General features: G+C 37.8%; 1 protein-coding gene across 9 annotated transcripts in view; it reads right to left on the bottom strand.

The window, feature by feature from the left end:
- Positions 1-9,868, bottom strand: part of SNX14 (sorting nexin 14) — a 37,990-nt gene extending 28,122 nt beyond the window's left edge. For 4 of the 9 annotated variants that reach the window (XM_063312472.1, XM_063312481.1, XM_063312464.1 and 1 more), the window contains exons 1-7: positions 9,525-9,861; positions 7,076-7,196; positions 5,644-5,720; positions 5,485-5,563; positions 4,867-4,910; positions 701-788; positions 19-103 (exon numbers count right to left, since the gene is read on the bottom strand). In XM_063312472.1, coding sequence (XP_063168542.1) covers positions 19-103; positions 701-788; positions 4,867-4,910; positions 5,485-5,563; positions 5,644-5,720; positions 7,076-7,196; positions 9,525-9,664 — 634 coding nt within the window. In that variant the 5' untranslated portion in view covers positions 9,665-9,861. Of the gene's footprint in view, positions 1-18; positions 104-700; positions 789-3,955; positions 4,069-4,866; positions 4,911-5,484; positions 5,564-5,643; positions 5,721-7,075; positions 7,197-9,524 lie in introns of those variants that run through there. The other 5 variants (XM_063312518.1, XM_063312499.1, XM_063312524.1 and 2 more) reach the window with 4 other exon arrangements.
- Positions 9,869-12,801: the final 2,933 nt, after the last annotated feature.

The following is a 12,801-nucleotide window of genomic DNA, read 5'->3' as shown; positions in this document are numbered from 1 at the left end:
TGCAACATTTAATGTTACCTTTCTGCCTAGCTTTAGCTATTACTTCTATGTGCTTCATTGCTGCCTTCAGCATTTTTTTTGTTATAACAGTTGGAATATTCACCTGAAGAACAAGTAGGAAGAGAAATTATTTGTCCTATTTCAACTAAAAAGATAACTATGAAGTACATTTGTTTATACAATAACACTCAAGTTAATTACATGCCATCAAGTATTGCACTCATGAAATAGACTTTTTTAAAAGCCAGAGTGGAATCCAACAGTAGATTCTGTTTTGTGAATAGATTTTGCTTATGTGAAGGAACTTTCCTTTGCTTTCCTATTCCCTACAGCCTATAGCACACTGTCAAGATCTTGGAAAATTGGAGAATTATTTAGAATTACCTTGGAGCTATTTTGCAAACTTCATAAAAACCCTCAGAACAGAGGAACAACCATCCCTTCCCAATTCATAAAAACTCATCACTAAATTCAACGTATAATTACATTCCATAGAATTTCTAGCCATGTATTATTTTTGCAACAAATTGTTTTCACTACTCTATTAAACTACCATTCCCAAGATTTTTTGAAGAATATCACAAGTATTAGATTAATATAAAACAAGTTTACAATGGGATAATCTCTTAAATATTTTTTCTACACCTTTCTCAAAGCCATTAATTAAGTATAATTTTGATTCCAACATTGTAGTTCTCACCTTGTAAATTCTGCGAATTAACACAGATGCGAAAAAACGTAATGTTACTCTCAGTTCATCCACAGATGATTCATCATCAGTTACATCTCTACAAAATTTCAAAACAAAATGTAACTCCATCTTAGTTTGGTTACGCTTTGATTTGGTTAATTTAATATTATTAAACTATAATATTAAGTTTATTTTAGCTTTCCATTTGTTTGTGGACTATTTCTTTGCATATTTTTTAAACTGTATATTAACTGTATCTTATCTGTAAATCACCAAGAGTCTTTGGTATTCCGAGATCTATAAATGTAAATGCTAAGACTAATAATTTGGGAACTTTACTTAAATATCCTATTCAGAATTTTGAAATAATCCATATACGTGTTCAGAATAATATAACTCTTGCTACTGATTTTGGGGGCCCTTCACATTTCGGCAGATGGCCAGCCAGGGCTCTCTTTTTGCCAATTGTGCAGATCCTTGGGCTGCCAAGGTGCAGAGGCACGTGTGGGTAGGAGGACAGGAAAATGTTTCTTGAACCACCCCCTTCCGGAAAAAGCCAGGGGAGAGCAGGCATGGCAGCACCTCATCAACCATGGCAGTTTTCAACACACATCCAATGTTATTCCATGAGATACGTGCCAAGAATGCACCACCAACTGTGGGTTACGCATTGCAGTGCCTAATCAATGAACAGGAAGGTAGCTTGACTGGCGAAAAAAACAAAGGAAGGGAGCCGCTCCTCTGCTGTTGGTACTGATTCCTTTGAACTATCACTCCATGGAAGCAAAACACTGAGAACCCTCCTTCTCTTCCTTCCCTCCTTTTGCCATAGGTAGAAGGAGCAGGGGGCACTGAGTCCCCCTCTCCTCTTTGCTTCTCTGCAGAGGCAAGCAAAGCAGGGAGAACCACCTCTATGGAACTGAAGAACTGGCAGAAAGTGCTGCTGCTGCCAGCAATTGGCACCAAAGGAGTTTTGCAGAAGAAAACTAGGGTCACAGCAGCGGCCAGCCCTTTTCTCCCAGTGACTTCCTACAGAATGGCACTTTAATGCCGTTAAACAGAAGAGCTCTGAGAAAGCATTTGAAATGGTCTCCTGGCGAGTTTTAATTTAACTTCATCTGCTGCAAAGTTTTATATTTTGGATTGGTATGATTTGTTCACCTCCTTATTAATGATGTGTCTTTCCTTTAAATTTATGTCAAGGTACAAGTCAAGGAAATCGCTTTTTTCCCTTTAAAAAAAAATGGCCATAAAACCACTGGTCTGCATATTTAGAAATCATTTTAATAATCATTGTAAAATAATTAATATTTTAATAATTATTTAATAAATAAACTAGTGAATTAAAATAATGCATATTTAAATAGAAATATTAGTGGAATTATAGATGATAACTTTTTATTTCTTATCTCATTAATAACCTATCTGGTTATGTCATAATCTGGAATAAATCAATATTAAGTGTTTGAAGAAGAAAAATTTGATTAAAATGATTATAACTCCAAGGCTGATTTGTATTTTTGAGAGGCCTTCCCATATTTTTTTATCACATTATTTTAAATGGATTTAGAAGATATTGAATAAATGAATTTGGCGAGGATATCCCTGCTTCAGAGTGCTTTCTGACAGCATACTGAACTTTTTTGTTGTTTATTCATTCAGTCACTTCCAACTCTTTGTGACTTCATGGACCAGCCCACGCCAGAGCTTCCTATCGGTCGTCAACAGCCCCAGCTCCCCCAGGGACGATACTGAACTTACACATCTGATATTTTGTTTATTTGGTGCAGATGCAGTTTCTGTTTCTGCTCTTTAAGTAGATGTCCTGAAAACTGGAACACTTATCAAATCTTATCAGGGAGGTTCACAATTTAAGCTATCTCTACTCAGGGCCCTGAGCTAATGGGGCTAATTCCCTTTTTATCAAATTTTCTTTTCTTTAGAAATTGAGGAAAATATCTATAAGTAACAACTGATTTATAAATCAGATGCACTGAAGGATAAAAAAACTGAAAATCTAATGTAGCTCAAAATGCCAAAAGGAACGTTAGACAGAAAAAAAGCTATCAACATACATAAACAAAAATCTGCACTGCCCAGTATCCTGTCTTGTCAGCTAGGATTGCCAGCTCCCACCAAAACCAATCCTGAAGAATCTCCACCTCAACATGTACGTATTTTGACATCCTTGTATTTGCATGAGTATACATGCATGGATAAATATGCACTGACCAGAGGCCATGGTCCCAGAAAAGGGCAGAATCAGGACAAAAAAAAATTGAATTAATAATTAAATCAATTGCCTATAAAATAAGGTAGCCCACTGATATCCTATTAACATATACATACTATTCTATCACACACACAAATAAATTTCTGGCTCACGCTCAAGAACGCCAATATATTGAGAAAGAAAGAAAAAAAACCTGGGTTTAGAATCCATAAGGTTAAGTGTGCTTATTCTGTAATAAATCCTGCTGAATGTCATGGATTTTATTCCCAGAGAAGTATGCACAGGCTGCTGTTACGGGTAGTGGGAGGGGGGGGAGGGTGTGTGGTAGTTCTTTTAGCACGGCATACTTCATATAAAGGGTTAGAAACTGGGGAAGAAATCTTTGGGGTACTTTTCTTTGGCGAAAAGAAAAATTAGACTTTTGTGAAGAGCTGAAAATCTTCTCTCTCTGTGAGCACAGGGACTTTTAGTAAACACAATGTTTTTTATTCCCTTACATTTGGCTCTAGTCAATTTTCTTCCTGCATCTTGAAATGTTGCATTCCTTTCTGCTTTTCATCTAATTTCCTCTTTTTGCTTCTTTAGTTTTTCTGAAACTACTTAACAAGAAAAAAAAGAAAAGAAGCACAAACTTCATCGACACCTCCATAAACATCTATATGCTGAATAAAAGGAGGTACAGGAGGTAAAACACCTTTTGAAATCAAAGACTGTTATTTGCAGCACTTAATACACAAATGCCACACCATTCCAAGATCACTACCAGAGGCAGTGTAAAGATGATTGGTTTTGCTTTTGTTAGCTGAGTAGACTTCAGTAGTTCAAAATCATTCCTTTTGTTTAATAAATTATATAGATTTTTATTGCACAGAACCTCCCGTGTTCTTGGAAATTTCTACGTACAGAAATGAAAACTACACATCAGTGAGCATGTTTCCCAAAAGAACTGCCTTTAATTTAACCTGTTGGGAGTGGATTCAGTCTAAAGTAATTAGATGTTCCTACTGAAATCTGCAAGGGGTACAACTAACCTTTTATTCTGATTTCAACTGTAGTTAAACACACTAACTTAGTAGATTGGATCCCAATTGCCTCGTGAAGATCTCTTTCAGTAAATCTGAGTAGATGAGCTTCCTCTACCATGTTTCAAACAGTAAATTGAACTGTAACAACTGAAATCTTCCTTAATACAAGAAGCAAGAATATTCAAATAATCAGAAATACATGGTACAATCTTCTACCAATGTGGCCCATTCAGAATGCAGGTAGAAAAGTACACGTTTAATTTCACTGGGTAAAACCTTCTTGCCCACAGAAAGACAGCACTTTCAGAGAAAAGATGGCTAGACTGGGCTCCAGAAGTGTTAGCTGTGAACTTAACATGTGGAGAAGTATTTGGACAACAACCACCCCACCTGAGCTCAGAAATAACCCATTCTGAATTCCAGCACAGGCCTCAGAATATTATTTTACATCCTACTGAACATTTAAAGCCACACTCAGAGGGATCCTTCAAAGGAATCTCCATCTTTAGTCTAAGTCACACATATCAAAAGTTAGTTCAGTGGTACAGCTGGAGTTCTGCTAGTAACATTGGGTGAGTGGTTGGTTTTACTGCTTTTCTTTCATTGTTTATATATATTGTTTTCATCTTTGGGTTGTGAGCTGCCCAGAATTTGGTAATGATGGACAGCCATATAAATGCTTTAAATAAACAAATAAATAAGATCAAGCTAGAAAGACAAAAATAGCCACATGAAAATAAAACTGAAATTGGCAAAGAATTAAATATCATATTATAATATGATTTGGCTTAAGGTACATTGGCCTTTGGGGAAAAAATGCATTATTAAACAACCCAAATAAACATGAAAATAAGGTAACTAAATACTTTCTTAGAAGAGCAGATGGAACTTCAAAGGCAAATTACTAAGAATCTTACCTGTACCAAGGATAAACAAAGTTTTCTAGTACTAGCTCAAACATCTGCAAACAATCAAAATAATTAAGATGTGTATGTTATAAAACAGCCAACAGTCATGATCAGCATATATAAACACACATCCAAGAGCAATGATTAGAGAATATTTTCCCTCCCCACTTTATAATGCATGTTGCTTGTCCATAATACAGGTGATAACCACAGAGATGGAAGCAACTGGACATATTCAATAGCATACATAACTACAAATGGTACATGAACCTCTGGTCAGAGGTATAGGTCCAACAGCAGAGCTAGGTAAATTCTTGCATGTTTCCTGATTTTGAGACACTTTAGTAATGGCAGTTGGGTTTTCTAATGCAGTTACGTGATCAGCAGCCAGAAAGAATTAACTATCCTACCCGTGTAGCAATTGTAAAAATAGCGAAAACCGTGTGAACCTATACAACAAAAATGTTGTCCATCTCAGGTATTAGAAAATATGACAGAAATATTTATGTTTGATCATTTTTAGAAGAATGACAGTTGATATTGTTGCAATAAAAAGAACTCTGATTTAAAAGAAAAAAAAAAACAAATAACATGAGTTTTCTATAACTGGTAATGTTAAACAATTACCTCTGACAGAGAAGCATCAACTTTTGAGGGAACTTTCAGACCCAGCCAAGGCCGATAATCTTCTAGCAGCGATGCAGGTCTATAGAAACAACAAAAATATTATATTCATCTTCTCCAAGGTATGAAAATATAATTACATCCATATATATTTTAACTTACCCATGCCTATTACATTTGATATCTCCACATATAGCACAACTGTCATTCTGGGAACACTGTTCTTGCAATTTTAATTGCTAAAAGGAAAACACACAAAGAAATTCATTCTTTAGAATACTAAGAAAATAACCATCTATTTCAAGTTTTTTATAACAAAACTGATCAAACATTGTCAGCTCTGGCCATGAGGGAATGCAATTAGTATGGAAAAAATAGAAATAAATTATTCCCCTAGATTAAACATGTTCTGAGAGACATCAGCTAGAAAGTTCAGTCAATTTACACACCAAAGCAATTCTCAAATGTATTAGAGTCTGGCTCCCACTTCAAAACTTCATTTTTCTTCTTCTTCTGCCTTCCCTTTCCTTCCACCAATTTTATCTGCTATTACTGAGAGACCAGCTTTCCCACCAAGACAACCAAATCAAGGAAATAGGAAGAGACTGCCTAGTCTCACCTTGGATAATGCTGCAAGTAAAAACTTTGCAGGCCCACTTTCTTTCACACTACAGTCAATACTGGGTTTGTTTCTTTGTTTAAAGAAGCAGTGATACCAAATCTTGGCTGAAAATAAGTAAGAAAATCCACATTGCCTTAGAATCTCCCTCTCTCATTACAGCTTCAAGCCACTTCTCCAATACCTTAACTTTGACAACACCACTCCCATAACTCCTGTTCTACACATGAAGACCCTGTGCTTTTTTCATATGCATGTTTCATAGCCGTTTTTGTATACTCTGAAAATATAAAAAAATAAAATAAGGATGAACTATTTCTTCCTAACCATAGATTCCTAGATATTACTTCACTACTAGTAATATACTGTACACAGTGTTATTACACAGTAATATACTACACTAATATACACAGTATTTATAGAGTGAGCTCCTCAACAAAATAACTCTGTATATCTTACGAATACATGCTACCCAGTAAGTCAATAAAAGGCTATCAAATAATTTAGTCGATTAAAGGACAGTCTTGTAACCAGTTTTCTGAGCATGGTGCAAAAAGAATGAAAACTGTTTAAAAATTGTATCACTAAACCTATGAATGAAATTAAACTGTCTTTATTCATGCAGAATGGCAAAATGGATTTCCGGTTCCCGCTGCAGATCTCTACATATAGAATCCAAATCTGCTCCAAACAACTAGGAAATCCTTCAAAGCATATGTGGGATACAAAAGACAAGTGTGAGAGAAAGTTTATTTAACATGAAGTTTTATTTCTCCAACTTCATTCTTCCTTTTAGATCAAGAATATCTTGAATCTGCATCAGCAGCAACTAAAAGTAATAACTGATAAATAGATCTAAAATTTCAGCTTCTCACTTAATATTTAAAAACATTGAAGCCTGCAGGTAACACAAGTAATATTTCACTGTTGTCCATCATGAGATATCAAAAGTATATTGATAAAAGTATACATTACCTTGGATTTATGTTTTATTGTAAACAGAATATTTGGTAAGAGGGTATCTGGTCCTAAGTAACAATAGAATGTCACAACTCCCGCCACAAAAGACCAGAAGATCATTAAGATGTGACGATACCTCAAAAGTAAAGAGAAAAATTACAATCCAACAGACAGTGCAAAATAACATAGCTCTGCCTCCAACTCTGGAATATTGTATTCAGTACCTACATGCCCAATATAACTACATACCTATCAAAACAATCATCCTGCATGGCATTTACCTCAGAAGTAGCACACTCAGGCCCCATAGGCCAATCACAGTATGTTTTATTAATTAATATTTTTCAGAGAAAATGTTACTGTAGTTAGGAATGTTCAAATATCATGCATCAAACAAGTAAGGGTTTAGAAGAAAATGGCAGCCAATTTGAACATTTAATGTAATTTATATAATAAAATGGCAGCCAATTTGAACATTTAATGTAATTTATATAATAAACCGCCTATAGTGCCTGAGTTTTGTTTTTTGATCTATCTTCTCAGTGAAAAACTTCCAAAAGGGATATAAATACACAGGTATGAATTTGTCTTGGGTTCAGAAAAGGCTTGCAATTTTATGGAAGGGTGATGGAAAAAGAAGGATTTGATGCTTTATTTTCATTTCAGCAATTGATGGGGAAATCACTTTACACTAACTGAAGAGCAACTATTCTGGATCATGCTGCAGGTGGAATGGGTTTGCACCCAGCCCTCACTCTTGATTCTCTCCCTTATTTCAGGATGGAAAAAAATAATTCCATAACTGATATGTTTAGGCTATATACTTATACAAACCTACAATAAACCCTGGTTACACATTCTGATTTCCATAATTCCAAAGTGGTGGTTGCTCTAGGTTCAGATACCAAGGTAATTTAAGACAAGCAGGGGAAAATGGCAGGAACTGCTCATTTGTCAACCAGACTTTTTACTAAACGTGTAAACATAACTGCACTGTTTCACATTGCTTTGTAGGCTATTATGTCTTGACAAATGCTAATTAAAAGCAGAACAGCAGTTTACTAAAAAAAAAATTAGCTAAGTTTCCAAGGCTCAGCAGCAAAATCAGCAGAGCTCACAAGTCTGATCAGTATTCCTTAACCAGTCCTCTCCAGATTCTGATAATGTACTTGTTACCTGAATTTTAGTATGACCACAGCCTATAAATAAGACTTCCTCAACTTGGCATCATCAAATGTGATAAACTACAACTCCTATTAGTCTTCTAAGACAGCTATACTGTAAATGAATATTTGTTAAAACAAAGTCACTAGGTGGGAAGGAGCTGACATTCATAGTTCTAATCAGCTTCCCCAGATCTCTCAGATTTCAGTAAAAACAAATTCATACAGTCCTCTCTTTCCTAAAAGAAATTTCTGATGCTGAACACAAAAGTAAACCAGTCTTGTTCATACTGGACCAATTACAAATCCCTCCTTCACAAGGAATTCCCTTCCTTGTTTATAAGTGGATTATGTACATAGAGAGAAAAAGTGAAACTAGCTAGACTCCTTCAGAAAGTTGATAAGAAAAATAATCTTACATGTTTATTTACAGTATGTTTACACCTACTGCCTGACATCTACTTGCCTGACTCATACTAAAAGGAAGGGCATGAACATCTGATAAGAAATGACAGGAGGTAAGAATGACAACTGACTGGGGTCAGAGAAACCAATGAGAGCTATGCATGAGCTACACATACAGTAGCGTACACTGAATCGTTGGGGGAAGGGGAAACAACCCAACCACTTCCATGTCTCTATATGTAGTTGTATCAGCATCCAATCCATGCTTGGGCAGCGGTTCTCAGTGGGTTAGTCAGGGCCCCTGGGCATCACATTCAAAAAGAACAAAAAATACCCAATCAAGCTTGCTCAGCCAAAGTAGGGACATTACCAAAACTGGTTCTGAGCTCGTCTGCAAGTGTAAGCCCCACAGCTGCAGTTCCACAAATTTGGGTATCTCTTGTGATATATATTATGGTGGCAGCGGGAATAAAACTTATAAAAGTAACGTATTTATTTCTTCCCCAATCCTAACACCACGAAATCATTTACCTTAGAGGGGAGTGGGTTGTCACACAAATTCACTGACTTTTAGGGGATCGCAGCGTTACATGCTGTGAGAACCACTGGGTAACTTGTACGGTTACCGAGGAATCCCAGCTATATCAAAAGACATTCTCAGTCCCTGTTAGCCCTCAGAGACCTCTTTCCCTTCGTTTTAGAAGGCATCGCATCATCCCCTTCTTTATCTCATCAGAAGATACCATTTTCCTTCTCGTGTTATATCCTCCCCCATCGCCGCGTAGGGAAAAACTGCGCCAGCAGCACACGCAACGAAGTCCAAACCACGCCGCCCAAATCAGCCAGCCTCACCCCAGAGAGCAGGGACCCGGACCCAGGCGCGCTTCCCTCCTTACCGGCTGAGCAGGAGCGTTGCCACACTGAACCCCAAAAGGATACAGCAAAACAAAGGGTATTGGCGGCAGGTCTCGCGCAGAGCGTCCACCCGGCGCGCGCGCTGGCACAGCCTCTCCACGGCCGCGCGCGCCCACCTCATCCTGGAGGAGGAGGAGGAGGAGGGGGAGAGTCCGCGTCCCCGGCTTCAGCTTGACCCGCGGATCCCCAGGCACCCCCCAGCACACTTGAAGGGACCGAACGCCCCTGCCTTCCGGTTTCCACCACTCGATCCCTTTGCATCACGTGGCGGAGGGCTAGACCAATAGCGTCGCTTCAGCAGGGCGGAAGATAGTCCTAGCCAGCCCCGAAGCCGCTCTTGTTTACTTCCCACCCGCTTTAGTTAGCGCTAGTGAACCGCTGTTTGAAAGAAGCGGAGTTTGGTCTCCTCTCTGACTCTTCTCCCAATCTCCGAAGTTACAAAAGACATCGGCAAAACAAGACGGGGCAGAATGGAGAACATGGAAGCACTTCCGCCCTTACCTTGCCTTATCGAGTTGCCCTTTAGCCTGGAGGAAGTTAAAGCCGAATAAAATGGCGGCAGTAATCCTCGCCCGAACGCTGGACCTGTCGCGCGCTGTTGGATGGAAGCCTCGGAACTCCAGAACGCGGTGGTCCCTGCCCTTTATAAGGCGGTCTAGCAATTCCTTCCCCGTCGCTCTTCAAATCCATAGCGGTAACATATTGCAGAAAGGAAGGTGATTTTTCAGTAGCGATGGTGAGCTTGGGGCCGAGGTTCCTGAATTGCAATTTTCATTATCTGCAGCTAGTACGGCAAATATTGAGGAACGCTGGGAGTTGTATTTCAACAACCTCTAGAGTACACAGTACCTGTCCATTACTTGATACAACCAACTGGACATTACCAGTGTTACAATTGCATTCACCTGCTCCTCTAATTCAACATAGTCCAGGTGTGACTCCATAGCTAGCTGGCTATTGAGGACTCAGGAAGCAGCCTTCAAGTAGACTGGTTGGTTAACGTCTTTCTCGGTATAAAGCGCTTACGCGGGGTTGCTGACCAACTCCCATCACGTCAGATTTACTGATAAGTTGCTGTTCAACCTGGCTCTTGGCTACAAACCTGTTTTATTGGATCAACTTTGCTAAAAATGAGACCCTGTCACAACACTCCAAACTCTTACGTTTCATTTGTTCTTCCTGGCTATACTTGCTGTGTTTTATGGCAGTTTTATCATGCACACCTCAGGGCTCCCCCATCACCAAATTATCCCAGTAACTTCTACATAAACTCAGAAAGGTTATCCAGAAATGTGGGCACTTGACATCTAGCCTGATCTACCCCTGATGAGGCAGCCAGCGGATATCCTGATGTACATTTACCTGAGCAGGAAAATGATTTCAGTCCTGGGAACTTGGATATGCATTCTAGTAAACTTCTAAGTAAACGAACAGAAGCCTATCTAGACAAGGCAGAGGCACTGTTGTTTCGTGGAGAGCCTAGTGAATAATGCCCAACCTGGCTGAAGATTGCAGGACTCGAATGTTCTTAAATCTAACATTACTACAGGGGACAGACTGCCTAAGTAGCTGGGAGTTCCTTCTATCAGCTTTGGCCAATACCCCAAACACAGGTCTTATCAGAACAAAGACAGATTTGAGTAATATTATGCTTTAGAAACCTCTCAGCTAACTAGATTTATATAATCTGACTACATAATAGATCTCCAAACTTACCTCTAAGTCCATTTCTATATTGGTGCTGACCTTTAAAGCCATTAACAACTTGGGTTTGAAATACTTAATTTCAAAAACATACTTTTTCAGCCCAACTAGCCATCTTTGGAGACTCCCCCGTTGTGCCCCCTACCCAATGAAATTAGATGCATGGCAACAAGGAACACAGCCATCTCTGTTGGGAACATTCATGGAAAGTCTTCAGCCATTAATGCTGTTTCTTGGGAGGAGGTATAATCCTTCTCTAAGGCATTAAAATGTACTTCAAAACTTTTGAGTTTGGTATTTTAAGTATCTGCATTATACTGAAATATGGCTTTTATATATGATTTCTCTTGGGCTATGATGTATTCCTTTAATAATTTTGTCATCCATCAGGATAACTACTACTATTGTGCAAATCAATAAAATTTAGTATAAAATTTACTTACAGGAAAAGATAGCTTCTTACATTTCAATAAACCATAATTTGGCTTGCTATGCAGTGTGAACTGGCTCATTAAGTACAGGAAGTAAAAATTAGCATTCTTTTTATGCTTCAGTTTTGTGGCATGAACGGAAAGTACAGTACAGTACTAAAGATTATGTCAAATTCCCACAATATAAGCAAGAGTTGGGAAGTTTGAAACCAAAATAATTTGAAGTACTGTAGTTTCCTTATCTTTAGCCATTTAGGTCACTTTAACAAAACATAGATCCTGTACTTCAGCTTACAACAAAATAGTCTACCCAGCAACAAATCAAAAGTTTCAGAATTAAGTATAAAATGCAATCTACAGGAAATGGGCACTCTGTTTAACTTTCATAATCCAGAAACAAGAAATTCAAAAGTTAAGATCTTGCAGAAAACATTTTGGGAAGCTCATACTGAACACTCCCAAATAGTTGTGTATATGTGTTTTTAAAGTTATTTATCAGAAAACAGAGGAATCTTCTGATAACTAGAATAGATGCCAATTCTTATGATACCTGATTAAAAATTAATAATTAATGCCCTCTACTTACCAAACATAAAAAGTACAGTAAAAATCAAGAACAAACCCTATCTTCGTGCTCTGTCTCCATTAAGTCATCATGCAAATATGAGCTTCACTGAATACAGCCAAAGAAAATTATTCCAAGTCTGATGATTCTTAACACAAACATGCACATGCAATTTTCTCATGTACTGTGTGACAGTCCCAGCCTGTAATTCTACTACAAATAAATGCTGCAGTACTGGCATGGTGTTCATGACATAATTTGGAGTACAGTGAATTATTTGATTTAAGCAGTTATGTTCTACATTTGAGATAGTCCTTATATATTAATGTTCTGTGAATGGTGTTCTATTCATAGGTTAACATACATCATTTTGCCCCCAACCTCTATATCTGTAAGTTGATGGGCAGTTCCAAACTGAACATGAGATAGTGTGCTAAGCTGAACAATACTGGCGAATTTTCCTTTCCTTCTTCGTATCTTTTGTCTGAAGAAAGGACTTGGATAAAATTGAGGCTTCTGGAAGCCCCCCTCCAATTTCTTCCATTTAAGAATTTTATC

Source organism: Candoia aspera, chromosome 1 (genome assembly GCF_035149785.1).
Source record: "Candoia aspera isolate rCanAsp1 chromosome 1, rCanAsp1.hap2, whole genome shotgun sequence".
Lineage (NCBI taxonomy): Eukaryota > Metazoa > Chordata > Lepidosauria > Squamata > Boidae > Candoia > Candoia aspera.
The sequence above is the reverse complement of the archived record's forward strand: the minus strand, read 5'-3'. Positions and strand labels throughout refer to the sequence as shown.